The 14,133-nt window shown below is 41.6% G+C and overlaps 1 protein-coding gene across 8 annotated transcripts in view; it reads right to left on the bottom strand.

The window, feature by feature from the left end:
- Positions 1-14,133, bottom strand: part of LOC114441166 (membrane-associated phosphatidylinositol transfer protein 2-like) — a 35,072-nt gene that overhangs the window by 18,373 nt on the left and 2,566 nt on the right. For 7 of the 8 annotated variants that reach the window (XM_028413959.1, XM_028413958.1, XM_028413962.1 and 4 more), the window contains exon 2: positions 2,035-2,274. In XM_028413959.1, coding sequence (XP_028269760.1) covers positions 2,035-2,112 — 78 coding nt within the window. In that variant the 5' untranslated portion in view covers positions 2,113-2,274. Of the gene's footprint in view, positions 1-2,034; positions 2,275-8,414; positions 8,693-14,133 lie in introns of those variants that run through there. The other variant, XM_028413960.1, reaches the window with a different exon arrangement.

Here is a 14,133-nt window from a genome sequence, read left to right as displayed (position 1 = left end):
AAGACGTGAGGTGGGAAAATATCAGTTGAGGCGCAGATAGGGCCAAGCTGACACCAGGGATAGATCGCAGGCGGGCACGCCGACAGGCAGGCCGGCACGCCGACAGGCAGGCCGGCACGCCGACAGGCAGGCGGGCACACCAACAGGCAGGCCGGCGTATAAGCAGCAGTTGCCCTGGTAACATCCGGCAATGAAGCGAGGGTAGCCACACTCTCCTTCTTTCCACCCCCTCTCTCATTTCTTCCTGTTCCTCCTTTGCAGCCTCTCTTTTTTCCCTCCATTTTCTCCTTTCATTCACTCCCTCTTGTGAACAAAACCTGACCACTGGTACGCCAATGATGTCATGGTTGCCGTAGTAACAGAAGCCTTACAGCAATGAGGCTGTGTAGAGACAGTGAGGTCAGGGGAAAGGTAGCTATGGGTCAGTAATGTAAGAATTTTCCCGTCCCATGATTTGCTTTCATGCTTTGAAGTGAGCCACCTTCTGTTTGACTTTGTATAAATCTACTTGCACGTGTGTCATGTCAAACATACTATCAAAAAAATGTATAAAAAGGCTATGCAAGTTATGTGTTCCACAATATACCTGTATAAAACATGTGTGCCAAAGAAATAAGTGTAGAAGTGTGGGGCGGTCTCTAGTTTGTGCTGTCTTGAAACGTCTGCCTGCTTTGGGGCATGTCTGCTGAGTCATGTTCCCAACCTCAACTGGATTACCCATCTGTTTAGTACAGCATGGGGTGGACGTACAAAACAACAACAAAACAAAAAACAAGTCTGTCAACAGAAAAAATCAGATTGACCAGATGACTACTATTTTGGTATTTACCACTATTATTGGTTAAAATAATAAAAATAATATTGACACTGACAGTACTGACAATGCTTTGAGATAAAGTGTGCATAGAGGAAAAAAGAGAGGCCCTCTGAGACGGTTAAACCGAGCTTTAGCTTGTGTTACAAGACAGTTAAACCAGTGGGTGTATTAATAGTATTCTTTGACTTGATTGCAAAATCAGCTGCTGTAGGCGAGACCTCCTTATGGTAAGATTTGCAGCCTAGGGCCTGATGGGGTTTCCTTACGCAGGCCCTAAATATTAAATTTATCAATGGAGCTGTTTCCTGAGGGATGCAAGAAAACAGGGCAGGTCCCATAGATTATTGTCTAACCCTACCACATTGTAAATCTACCACCCTTCTAGTGGTTTCAATTTTACATATTATAGCTGAACATGATACACTGAACCCAGTGAAATACTTTAATTTGCTCAAACAGGCCTGTAACTAGAGCCTCCACTTAGATGCATGTTACATAGCTATGCAACTCCAAACTGCTAAATGTTTAGAATCAGGATCAACAAGATGGTTTAAACAATAAATATTTAACAAACAGATACACCTAAATGTGTGCATGTCTAAATAAAAGAAACTAAATAATCCTGAATTTTTTACCAGTGAGTCACCATAAACACTCTCTACCCCTCTTCTGCTGCTCACATTGCATCTGGCAGTACAACTGCATTTAATAAATCCTCCTTTAACGTAAGAGAAAACATGTTGCCATGCAGTATAACCAAAGCTGCATAAATGGGCCTACCCTGCTTTCAGATGTAAACCCTAAGCTCCTAGTTTGTCCCTTCAGCTAGGGACCTGGTTTGACAAAGTGTTTGATAGACAAACCAGTATGTGCATCTCCGTTGCAGCAGTATGTGTGCAGGCTGAGCGAGAACACTGCGACCACTGCCTTTCCTTGAAGAAACATGCAGCCTATGACACTTGGAAACAGCCAGCTACAGAGAGGTTAATTTGGATAATCTATCAGAACACATGCTCTCTTTGTTCTATTGCTCCACCAGCGTCACACACCGTGTGACCAATCATTTCATAATTGGGCACACTGCAATAGCACTCTTGAAGAATTCCCTGTTAATTATTTTTTCTCCTCCCTGACTGCTTGTCAGTTTTTGCATGTGTGCCCCCCCCCAGTTTCTGTGTGTGAGAATTTGTTGAGGAACGTGGTGTTGTTCAGCTCACCTGGATCATATAGAGCTGGGCGATGCGGTACTCCTCCACACTCATGGGCATGGGGATGCGGTACTCCTTGATAAGCATGTTGAATCTTGGAGAAGGGGGGAAAGGGGATCAGGGAGAAGATTGACAAGGGAAAAGGGGGAGGGAGGGATGGAGGGAAGGGAGGGGAGAGGGGAAAGGAGAGGCTGGGTGCTCCTATATGCGAATAGTCAAATCACCAGTTGAAGTCTACATTGACGGTTCCTGTGGAGGAAAAAAAGAAAAATAATAAATTTACAAATAACACAAACTGATCAGTAGTGTTTGTTACAGTCAAAGCATGACATGAAGGTGGATAATGAAAACCTTCTTCTAACATATCTCCATCAACATCCATTAAAAGAAGCAAAATCATTCATCATAAGCAGAATACGTCAACACAGACTAATACTGAAGCTGAGAAATTCCTCTAAACACCAACAACTACGAAGGTTCACCCTCAGGGCTCACACACAGACGAGGAGAAGAGAAGAGCCGGACTGTCATCTGGGACATATGCTCACTGTAGTTACTGTATATCGGGTCCGAATCTTTGCACCGAGAGCAAACATCAGCGTCTCCATCCAGCATCCCACATCCAAGTAAGGCACTTACTAGGAGAAATTTCCCTTCTTATACACAGGTCATTGCTCATTGTGTGCGTGCAAGGGGGGTGGCCGGAGTCTGTGGAGCGCACCCGTGCCTTGCCGATGGTCCAAACAGCCAACAGTCTCTCCCAACCCTCCGGCACCGTCACATGGGGGGCTCGCTTAGCATAAGAGGGATTACAGTTGAGTGGGGGAGCATTACATAACATTGTAAGACCCCACAATGCATGATCAAGGTTTCACAAATAGCAGCCTTAGAATTACACAAGGCACTGTTTTCAAACCACTGGGCAGATACGGGGAGGTGTAGGCTATAGATACGCAGGGTGTGGGTGGCGTGAGTTGCAGAAGTCTGCTTTGACCGATGAGGGAAGAGCAGCTCTCCAAAGGAAGCCAAGTACAAAACAAGATCATGACACTGTACTGTGTAGTAGTGGGTGTTTATCTAAATTAAATATTGCAGGTGTCACCTAAGGTTATACATTAACTGAAGAGGAGTCACTAAGGTAAAGATGTATCACTTGTTTAGAGAATGCTTGTGTCAAAAAGAGTGATGGCACTCACAAAGAAGCACATTACTACACAATAAAAAAAACGATTACTCCAGTTCATGGTAGCAAAACATTTAACTTAACTTCACCTTCTTCAACACAAATACATAAAAGCTGTTAATAATCCAGGGATTTAAAATGAAGGAGCATTTAACTCTGTATTTACACAGCTCTGTTGAAAAACAGCAGATAGGATCTGAGTCACTGTGTTGAGACTGCACTGTACTGTACAGTATGTGTGAGGGCAGACAACAACACCATCCTGGCACTGCCTACATTTGGCCATGGAAATGTGACTACACAGCATTGCATAACCCCAATATTCACTCATTTCTGACATAGGGCACCACCCGGACCTTGCTATGGAACCCAGCCATTCTGTCTAATCACGCTAATCACACTAATATTCCCACTGCGTCACTTATCCAGCAAACAAAGGCCGGCTTTGGTGAGACTCCCAGTGCACTCAGAGGTCCTAAAGTCCTTTACTTACATGCTCTCCTGCAACTCCTCACCAAAGACACTTTAAACAGCTCTCACGTTGCTAGGACAAAAACATAACCATCTCAACCTAGACTGGGAGTTGTTCTGCATATAAAGGGTGACATTGTGTTCTGTAAATTTTTCATGTAATACCTTTGCTTTACATAGAAGAACAATGCATTGATGAAATTAGAGCAGGACACCACATTTTGCTGAAAATAACTGTACTCTTGGGAAAGGCTGAGATAAAACTAGGCTAGCTGAAAAGGCCTGGAGATAAGCCTGCAGCTCTGGATCCCAGGAAGCCTCTAAAAGTTAGAGCCAAGCTTTAGAGGGAAGGCCACAGTGCTCATCCTTGTTGACAGTGTTGATGAACAGCTTCACTATTTACCCAAAGCATGGTTCAACAATGAGGCAACAGTTTGGATGTGGGTTGCATTTGATAACACAACATACTTCTCAATGTTATTTCCTCTTGGCTACAGATCACGGCCGTGACAGCTGTATGCAGAGCTGGAAGTCATTCAGTGGGACGTGGGTAAGACAAATTCTTTTACTGTCTGATTATCTGCTGGGGAATAACGACCAAGTGAATCAAAGTCCATCTACCAACTGCCAACCCGCAAACAAGGAAATGACAGCAGGTATGTAAAGAGAGGGAGGACATAACAAAAGGAAAGGAAAAGCAGCAGGTGGCTTAACAGTACAGTCACAGCATTTGGAGCCTGTGGTGATTGTAATGATACTGATGCTTGTAAATTATTACTGGTTACAGTACAGATACTGGGTAAATAATAATCAGCTGATTACTTTTCTTTTTTAAATCAACTAAAAAAAATACACTCACAAGTTATTTCTTCGTAACCCAGATTATTTTTATGTTATTATAATTTTTATAAGCAGTATAAAATTTATTGTCCAACAATTTTGTTTTTACAAAAGAACATTTTGTTTCATAACAGGAGAAAGTACAAGCTCATATTTTGCATGTTATAAAATATGAGCAACAGATTTCTCAACAGCTTTATCAGGCAGACATTGTGGCTTAATTTTAGTTTTAACCTTTCCCTCTCAACAATCTGTTGCTTCAGATAAAATCAATCTCCTGCTTAGTTTCAGATTTTTTCATATCTCTCTATGTCTGCCTCCTGCTGCTGACTGCAGTCTTTACAAATCAGCAATAGAAGATGGGCACACCCTAACTTGTGGATGCTTAAACTGAACAGCCTGTATGCATTAACACTCTGAAAAATGCCTTAATGCCCTGATGGTTTTAACCTGTCTCTCTGTGACTCTTTTCTTTGTGACTGATGCAAATGCTGCGCACAGCAGAGGACCTGTAATACACCATCCACCAGCAGCCTCGAGAGAGTGCTGGCATCATGCTTGACCCAGAAAGAAGCACTCTCACACACACCGCTTAAAAATAGCCCAGTCACAATAATCCAAGCATACGCAAGCAGAGTGCTTGACGTTGTTTGTTCAGAGAATATGCTCATTCCCTTCTAAAAATACAGTCTCTGCCCCCCTCTAGGCAGTGACGCAATAGCAGCAAACGCCAATGCACAGCGCTCATCACAAAGCAGCCCCCAATGTTCCTGCTCCTGTTTCCACAAAACTGAAGGCAGAGGTAATTGCAAGACACTTTGAGTGGTGTTTGCAGCTCTTCCTACTCCCACTGTTTCTGATACAAGTTAAACGTGAGGCCAGCTTTCAATCCAACCTGTGGTGCGACAGCTAGATCTCAGAATATGTCATCATAGGAGAGATCCTGAAAAAACAGGCTGTACAGTTTTCAGGCTGAAATAAAACATGTATGTACCGCACATGTACAGCATGCAGGAGACAATGCCCGTAAACACAGCTACACATCTGTGTGACTACAACAGTCATAATAAACAAACAATTGTCCAGAAACATCTGTTCACTCCCAATCTGGGATAAGTAACATAAGGAGATGTGACTTGTTACTTCAAAAATGGGTCATCAGTCACAGTCCAAGGCTCTTGCTCCTAAAATGTCATGTATCTTTCATGCTGGCTGATTTTCCTCACCACCCCAGGCTGTACTTTTATGATGGTAACGGAAAGTAGCATTGCTAAATCTGTCTAAAGGTGCATCTTACAGCCTGGGACTGAAAGCTATACGGACGGCAGACAGGTTGTTCTTAGGACAGAGTGCATCAGCTGGGCCTTGCTGTCAAAAACAGAGCATAACACTAGGCAGGCAGTGTTGACTCACAGTAGGCTTTTCCCAAAGGCCACAACGGTGGCACTCCTTTAAATTTAGCTGTTTTACAGGCGGAGCACAAGAGAAGGTGGTGAATCCCGGAGGAGCTGGGGGGAGGATTTCCCTCATGACTGACTGTGAGCAGGACCCCTTTAAAATACAACTGGAAAATGTTAGCCCCTGGACTGCCTAAAATACCATAGATCAGTTTCACAGTGTTGCCTTAATATTGCACAGACAACTTCAGCTATGACAACTGTTACAAACACAGCTTCAGCCTGTAACAAGAATCCCTGATTGAGTTGATAGGCTTACCCACCAATCCAGTTAAAATGTCAAAAGGCTTAAGACAATGCTGTACATGCTGGGCTACATGTCTAAAGTGGAGTTTGTCATCCACTTACAAGGGGCCATAAGGCATATTTAAAATAACATTAGACAATATTAAAATCTCTTCTCTGCTTCTCTGGACAGTGTTTAGTAAGGGCAAATGATAAATGAAATTTATCAGGAATTTAAACACTACACACAGGGCTAAACATCTGATGCACCCAAGACCCACCTCATTTAGGGCTTTTCTAATCTTTTATTATATCTTTTACTATACTTGAATATTTACACTATACAGGCGCAGTTTGGGTGGACAAAGAGCATGTTTTACTTTGCTTGACTTCAAAAAAGCCCAGTAGGGGTGAGCAAACATTTACCTTTTGTCCATATTTAAAAAGTGGCCAAAAATCCCTGTGTGCTTTAACACACAATACACAACATGAAGGAGGGGGCCCTTGTTTAGTTAACATCAAACTCGGTTGAAAGGAGGCTGGACTAATAAAAGGGACAAATGGAGGTGCAGCATTATGAGATGAACGTACAACAGGAAAACAACACAAGTAACCACCATCAATAACACTGCCACAAGCTGACAAATGCTAAAAAAATGCAGGGGACAAATCGGTGCGTCATCTTGCGCCTGTACATTATATACACTAAGCTCCCGTGATGCATGGCCATAGCTCTTTCTGTCCCTCAGGTCTGTGTTCTTTCACAGGCTCTGGGGTTGGGATGTACAAGCTGCCCTTGTTCCATACTCATTTTTGCAGCACAAGGGGAAAGCTAAAAATACATGACACCCTGTGAGCATCTCCTCCATTGTGTTCCTCCTCCTTTTTCTCTTCGTCCTCATCCTCCTACGGTGGCCCTGCAAGTAAGAACTGCTTCTAAAAATGATCCTGCACAGAGAGAGAGGAATGAACGAGAAAAACCACCAAGTAGGGTGTTGCAGGAGAAACTGAATTTTAATTCATACAGAGAAAGAGAAGACGAAGAAGAAGAAGAGAATCGTTTAGCTGGACAAACAACTAATTAAACTCCTTTTGTTATGAGTTTTAGTTTATATGCAGATTTGGGGCATGGAAGCTGTCCCAACCACCCATGAAAAAAGCCTCACCTGGAATACAGCTTTTCCACTGATTATACCTGTGTATACCTGTAGTATTTTCATAAATAGCTGTACAAGATTACAAGTTAAACATCAGTTCCATCCAGATTAGTAAAGCCCCTAAACCAGTGGAAAATAAGACAAATTACATATTTGATAACCCCACAGCATTTAATTAAAATTCAGCATAAATAAATCCTATGCCTGGTAACTGCTGAGAACTTTAAGCTACTTTATATTATCGGAACCATTGTTTTCTTATGCCTCGGTTGGTGCTCATCAGCCTGCCGTTCTCCAAAATTGACCCATTACATACCAACTCCATCTCTAATCAACACCACGCTTCACTCTGAAATCCAAAATTAGATGACCTTATATGCAAATTACATTTGGATTAATCAGTTATGTGCCAAGGTTAAATGAGGATCTCCCCTCGCTGTCATTCTCTCCCAGCGCTCAGACAGCCTAAATCAACTGCGTAGAGAGCTGTCTTATGTAACTCCAGCAGATACAGAAAAGGAAAGCATCGCTACCACTGCATTTTGTCCATTCCATTAACTAATTCGTGCAGCCCACAGAACACAGTGAAGGAAATGCTTTCCTACGTTTAGACAATCTCTTCCAAACATCACCATCAATCCCTCTGTGAGTGTGTGTGTGGTCACACAGACTCACATTAAGGCCTTCTTGCTAATGTGGAACATACTTGCTCACCACTGACAGTTCAAAAGCTTGGATGAAAACAACAAATGGATTTACACCATCATTGCCACTGGAAACATCTCTCGCAATAGTGCAAAGTAGTTTTTGTAATATTGAATACTAATATAGAATTGCCATGATTCAAACATCTGGAAACCGAAATAAAAAGGTGTACATTTTAAATGATATTAAGCTCTAGCGTGTGTTATTTTACATTTTATGAATAAGTGTTCACTGTACAAATGGTTTTTTAGTTTCTCACACAATAAATATTAACAGCCCTCACACAGCTGGCAACGCAACTTTTTTTTGATTAACTGTCAAAGAAGAGGAATGAAACGGATTATACTCAACAAAACTTGTGAAGACAAATGTTCCGCCTTGGGCCAAATGTATTTCCTTTCCTGCCCCTTTATCCTCTCCATCACTGCTTGAACGGGGGGTTACCATGGAGACACAGAGGGCCCTTTCCTCATTGGTTGCCAAGATGAAGTCAGAGTGACGAGGAAAGTAGAGACCAGACGCTGCTCGGGCTGATACTTCTTTCTCCTGTTTCTTCTGTCTCCACTTTCACTTTTGTCTGACTCTGTTCTTCCTTTAACTATGGCTCATTTCACTGTCACCCTGTTACAGCAATGCCCTTTGATTTTTCCATGTTGATACCCTAAATATTTGCTGCCATGAAACATGTAGGCAATGTTCTTAATATAGCTGATTAAACAAAGAAGAATAGGGTTTCACAGACTGATCATGGTTTAAATAATACAATGAATGTCAAGAGAAGCCGGCTACTGTTAGTATCACATGGAAGATTAGAAATGCCCTATGCCCTGTAAAAACATGATGCAAGTCCTTTCCATATAGTTTAACATTAACCTAAAGAACCACTGTCAGCTCTTCTTTCAGGTATCTACAATGGCAGTGAGTTAGAAAATTGTGGCGAAACAGGAGAAGTAACACCTGGAAACTTTGGTGTGAGACGGGAGCTGAAAAATATGCAACCAGTTAAAGTTACACAAATGAAAGAAAGAAATACTGTGGCCAATACACAATGTAACTAACTGCAAAAGACAGGACCAAACAATTGACAACAGAATAATCTACATTTGAATGACTGAACCATCAGTTCAGCGTAGACTTCTTCTTTCATTAAGAGGACACCCATCTATTGAGGCAAATTAACGGTCAATGATAGGAAAAGCTGCTCATAAAAATCCATGGCCATCTGCTGCCCTTTGGTGAAATACCTTAAACCTGCTTGTGCAGCACAAATAATGCAGCCTTTCCAAGTGTTCTACCCACTGACAAAAGAGTGAATCCGTCTCATGCTGACCATAAAAGGCCACTCTCAAAGATGCTCATGGTCCTATGACTTTGGCTAACATTTCAATGAGTCTGGCTGAGGTCAGGTTTCCAAGAAAAAATCTCTTATCAGAACGCCTATGAAAAACAGTATCTCTCAGTCTTATTCTATAAAGGAGTCTCACGTCTCTTTTTCCTCACACAGCTCTGAATGGAGAGACGGGGCTTTGTCTGGCACATTGTGGAAAGAATGCAAAGAGACCTCCCAATAAAAGTCTATGCAGGGAGAGTAAAAAGGGAAAGAGGAGAGGGAACATGAGGAGGGGGAGTTAGGGTCTGAAGAAGTCTATTTTTAGGTTCAGAGAAATCAGGTGTCTGTGGCCAGTGGAAAAGAAAGGGGAGCGTGGGTACACTGACATGAAGCAGCGCTGTCGCTTTCATTTTATATGATCCATGTGACTTGGAGTGCTGTAAGGGATCGGGGTAGAACAAGAGTGGAACAAAACACAAACATATATAGAATAGCTTATATTCCATACTGATGTAAAAAAAAGAAAGACCAATTTGTTCTATTGACTTAAATGATCAGTAACAGCCTCACAATTAAGTGGACAAAAAGCAGACAGGAAGAAGAAGTCCACTCACCAGTCATTTCTTCAATGGCTGGGTGGTACAAATATCATTTCAAATTCACAGCAGACTATGTTCCATGCAGATTAGATTAGCCACCACAGTGGCTTTGCTTCACAGAAGCAGATATTTCTTCTAAGAGCCAAGAGGTTTCCTGGTAGAAAGAGGGTGTGTCTCACACTGTCTCGATTTTACTTCATCCACAAGGCTGATGAATATCACTGGAAAAAATGGGCCCCTTCTCTCACAGGATGCACATAACAGATTTGATTTCTCATCCATACAATGAATCTCAAGCAAGGCCACAGACAGGTGGACGACTGCTATAAAAAGACCTTAGTTCTACTTTGGGGTCCACCAATAATTGCAGACACACTTGTGTCCAAAGGGGAATGAGGGCTATGGAGCAGAGCCACACAAAGATGTTGCCTTCGTCTCATTTCCCAGACAACGCTGCCAGCAGAACATTAGCAGTGATGTGCCATTCATCAGCTGGCTCATCAGGGATGCGTGGGGACAGGCTGTATCCCTGTCGTCCCTGTCAACAGTTCAACATCAGCATTAGCATCACCTGTTTTGTTCAATGAAGCTGAATGGGAAAGAAGGACAGAGACTGAGGAGCCTAAGGTGCAGAGAAAACACAATGTTCCATTCAGTGTTTGGCTGGCACCCAGGTGCATGATGGAGACTCATCCGAAGTACTGTCATGATGCCTGATAGTCCGCTCAAGATGAATTAAAAGAAAAATTAGACCTTAGGATAACCAGCCAGCTGGCAATGTGTCATAATACTCCCCTAAGAGGACATGATGTTTTTCAGGATTGCCTCAAATACCAAGCGATCAAGAACACACTGATAACAGCCTTTGGTTTCCACAAATATATGACTGGTTTGTGAAACTGTTTAAACCTTCCTAGAGATTTCCTGAGAAATAATTTTCACTGCCTTAAGAAGGTGTGCACAAACTAACCCGCTACTCGCTACTCACTCTACAATTCATTTAATAAAGAAATCTGATCACGCCCAAACACAGAGCACTCCAGGGGCTTTGTAATCCTTACAGCATATGACACGTTCTGTCATAAACTCTGGCTACATGATAAGCAGACGCCCATGTTGCGTTGTGTTTCAGGAGTCAGGTGTGTACAGATCAACTTAAAATGCCACAGTCATGCACTAGCAGATCAGATAATTGGCAGTTCTCCCTGATTCTCAAAGGATGTCACAATTACAACACCTGTAATTTGTGTTGCTGGCCACCTAGTGGAGCACTGGCGGAGGCTGTGATTTATACAACATCAGAAAATTATATCAACGGCAGGAAAACATCAAAATTATCTGGTACATGTTTTACTACTATGTATTGTATTAGCCATAGTGTGTGCGTAGTGAATATAAACAAACAGGATGTAAGGTTCTTTATGTATCAATCATCATTATTCAATCCCAGAGGGGATGTTAGCTGGTCAGGACAGTGTCTCAGGTGAATAAGAGGACATAAACAACACATGATGAGAAAACAGCACCACTTATCTTATCTTAATGCGTACCTGCTATATCGCCACCATGTTAATCTTTAAAGAACATTCTGTGATATTATGTTCACAACAAATCCACATATCTGACCAAACAGACCTTGTTAGTTGGTACTACTTCCTGTTCCAGTAGACATGTGGTTTAACAGACAGACAACACATGAAGAACATAGGCTTTTTTTTAATGCCTGCCATGATTAGAAGTTCTTAATAGAGAACGCACTCAACTGAAATCTCCCTACAGTGCTGTCAGTACCTATGAAAGTCAGATTCCATTGGCTGTCAAAGTAATGACGTTAACATTTATTTATTTTATTTTAGATACTTTAGTAATCCCAGAGGGGTTTACATTATCTGTACAAATACAATTCAAGACAATATAAAGGGTTGGATGTGACACTATTGACTGGTGATGGCTGACCGAAGGATAACTAATGTGGGAACAAGGGTTAAGGGTATAATAAAATATGACAGTGAGAAAAGAAAAAGGGAACTGTTAAACAGCTATATATCTGTGCCATCTCTATCACTGCCCACAGCATTTTGTTAGCTATAGTGAAGTAATACTGCTACCTTGTCTTGGGTAAGAGGAACAGTGATTGTGTGGGTGGGAAACTAGATGCATGCAATAGACTTCCAAAATAGCCCACAGTCTGTGAAGAGCCAAGACTATACCTCTCTTCTGCTTAAATAACCAAGATAAATGTGAAGAAATAACACATAACAACGCCAGTACAAAACTGCAGGTCATCAGTTTTTTGCAAACAAGTGGAAATTGAGTAACTCGATCAAGGAAATTACCAAACAAATAAGCAACATATCTTATATACAGAGCAGCACCTCAGGACAGCCATTACCACAGCTCATTTCGTCATGCTGGTGGAACTCATTTTACTGGTGTTTCTTTGCTCTTCCTGTGCCGCCAATCTCATCTGATAATCAAAGTCAAATAGTACACACATGGAACCAAAAGATGTGGTGAGCAGCTGCATACGTCATTCAAACTTTAACTGGCAGGAAGTTCATCTTGCCTCGTTCCTCCCTCAACTGAAATGCTCTTGCTCGTGTCTGTAACCTAGTTTGTTTTCTGAACTCTTCATTATGATTAACTTCAATGATGAGCTAGCTGAGGGTTACTGTAGGGACACAGCAAGACAAAGTCTAACAGACAGATACCATATGCAGTTCTATGAATACTCAAACAAGGCTGGGACATGCACACATGCTCAAAAGATACAGGCTGCTCTGTCAGGAATTTTCCACTCCACCGTCACTCAGACATACAGCTTATATTTACAGCTTTTTCCTCCTGACTGTGAGGAGGTGGTTGTGCACTCCCGTAACTGTATAACATTAGTGGAGTGCTGGGTAATTTTAGTCTTGGAAAAGGGGACCTCTGTGACACAAATGGGTAAACATTGCCACAGTATCTGAACGCAGTCATGAATTATTATCCTCATTCATCAAAGAGCTCATTGGAGTGTCTCCACTTGGCTTTTTGTGTTGCCAATAAATACACCGTCAGAACAGCTACACCTCAATAACAGGGAAGAATAGGGCTACATCTTAAAATCACAACTGTAGAGACAATGGCCTTATTTATAATCACCTCCACCTTTTCTCCTGTAATTGCCTGTCAACAGTGAACTTGTTTGTGCCTATGTTATATTAAAGCCAAGCTCTCAGGTTTCAACCTTAGCTACTAATCTAATATTTCTTCCACTCTTTCTCTTCTATCATTGTTTTACAGCTCTACGGTTTTGAAACAGAATAAAAACAATATTGCTCAAACCTGGAAAAGGTATCGAAATCCTCACAGGACAACAAAGTAATACCTACTATTTAGTGTCACATTCCATTAACAGCATATGAATTTACAATCCTGAAGCTACAGATCTTATGGGAAATAACCCATAAAGTATTTATTGTACTGAATTAATATTTTGGAATTACTTAAAACATGGTGGAATAAGATCTTTGTCAGTAATTTCTGGGTGAAGGACATCACAGACTCTTACAATCCTTAAAATGACTGTAATGTATGTAAAGGTTTCTCCACCTAAAACATGACCTGTTTCAGAAGAGCCACAAACAACAGTGACACAGAAAACGGCCAATAGGATTAGAGTAAGTACTCAAAACAGCCAGACTAGTGCCAATGTATGCATTAACGAACATATAAACACACGAAAAAAGTATCTCTAGCTAAGGTTTAGGACTGATGATCAGTGAGGTCTTGTAAGTTATCTGAAAGGCTATTTAAGTCCTGTCTGCACGTCTCTGCAATGCTGCAGAACTTGCTTGAGGTAACTACCCACAATGCAAAGTTTTCCGATAGCAGGAATGTCAAACTGAGAAAACAACACACACACAAACACACTTTGTAGCAAGCATTTTGTGAATTTACAACAAAAAACATTAACTCATATTTAAGTGTATAATGTGACATGGATTTTTATAGGCTGACAAAAATGATGCATGAAAAAAGAGCCATAGGTCTCTTTAAGCTTTAACGTGCCATAGAACCTTTGTCCACACAGCCACACCCATGTACCACACGCATGTATATATCCGTGTGTGTGCTGCAGGGAGGGTAGGAAGTCTGG

The sequence above is a fragment of the Parambassis ranga genome, chromosome 9 (assembly GCF_900634625.1).
Source record: "Parambassis ranga chromosome 9, fParRan2.1, whole genome shotgun sequence".
NCBI lineage: Eukaryota > Metazoa > Chordata > Actinopteri > Ambassidae > Parambassis > Parambassis ranga.
The sequence above is the reverse complement of the archived record's forward strand: the minus strand, read 5'-3'. Positions and strand labels throughout refer to the sequence as shown.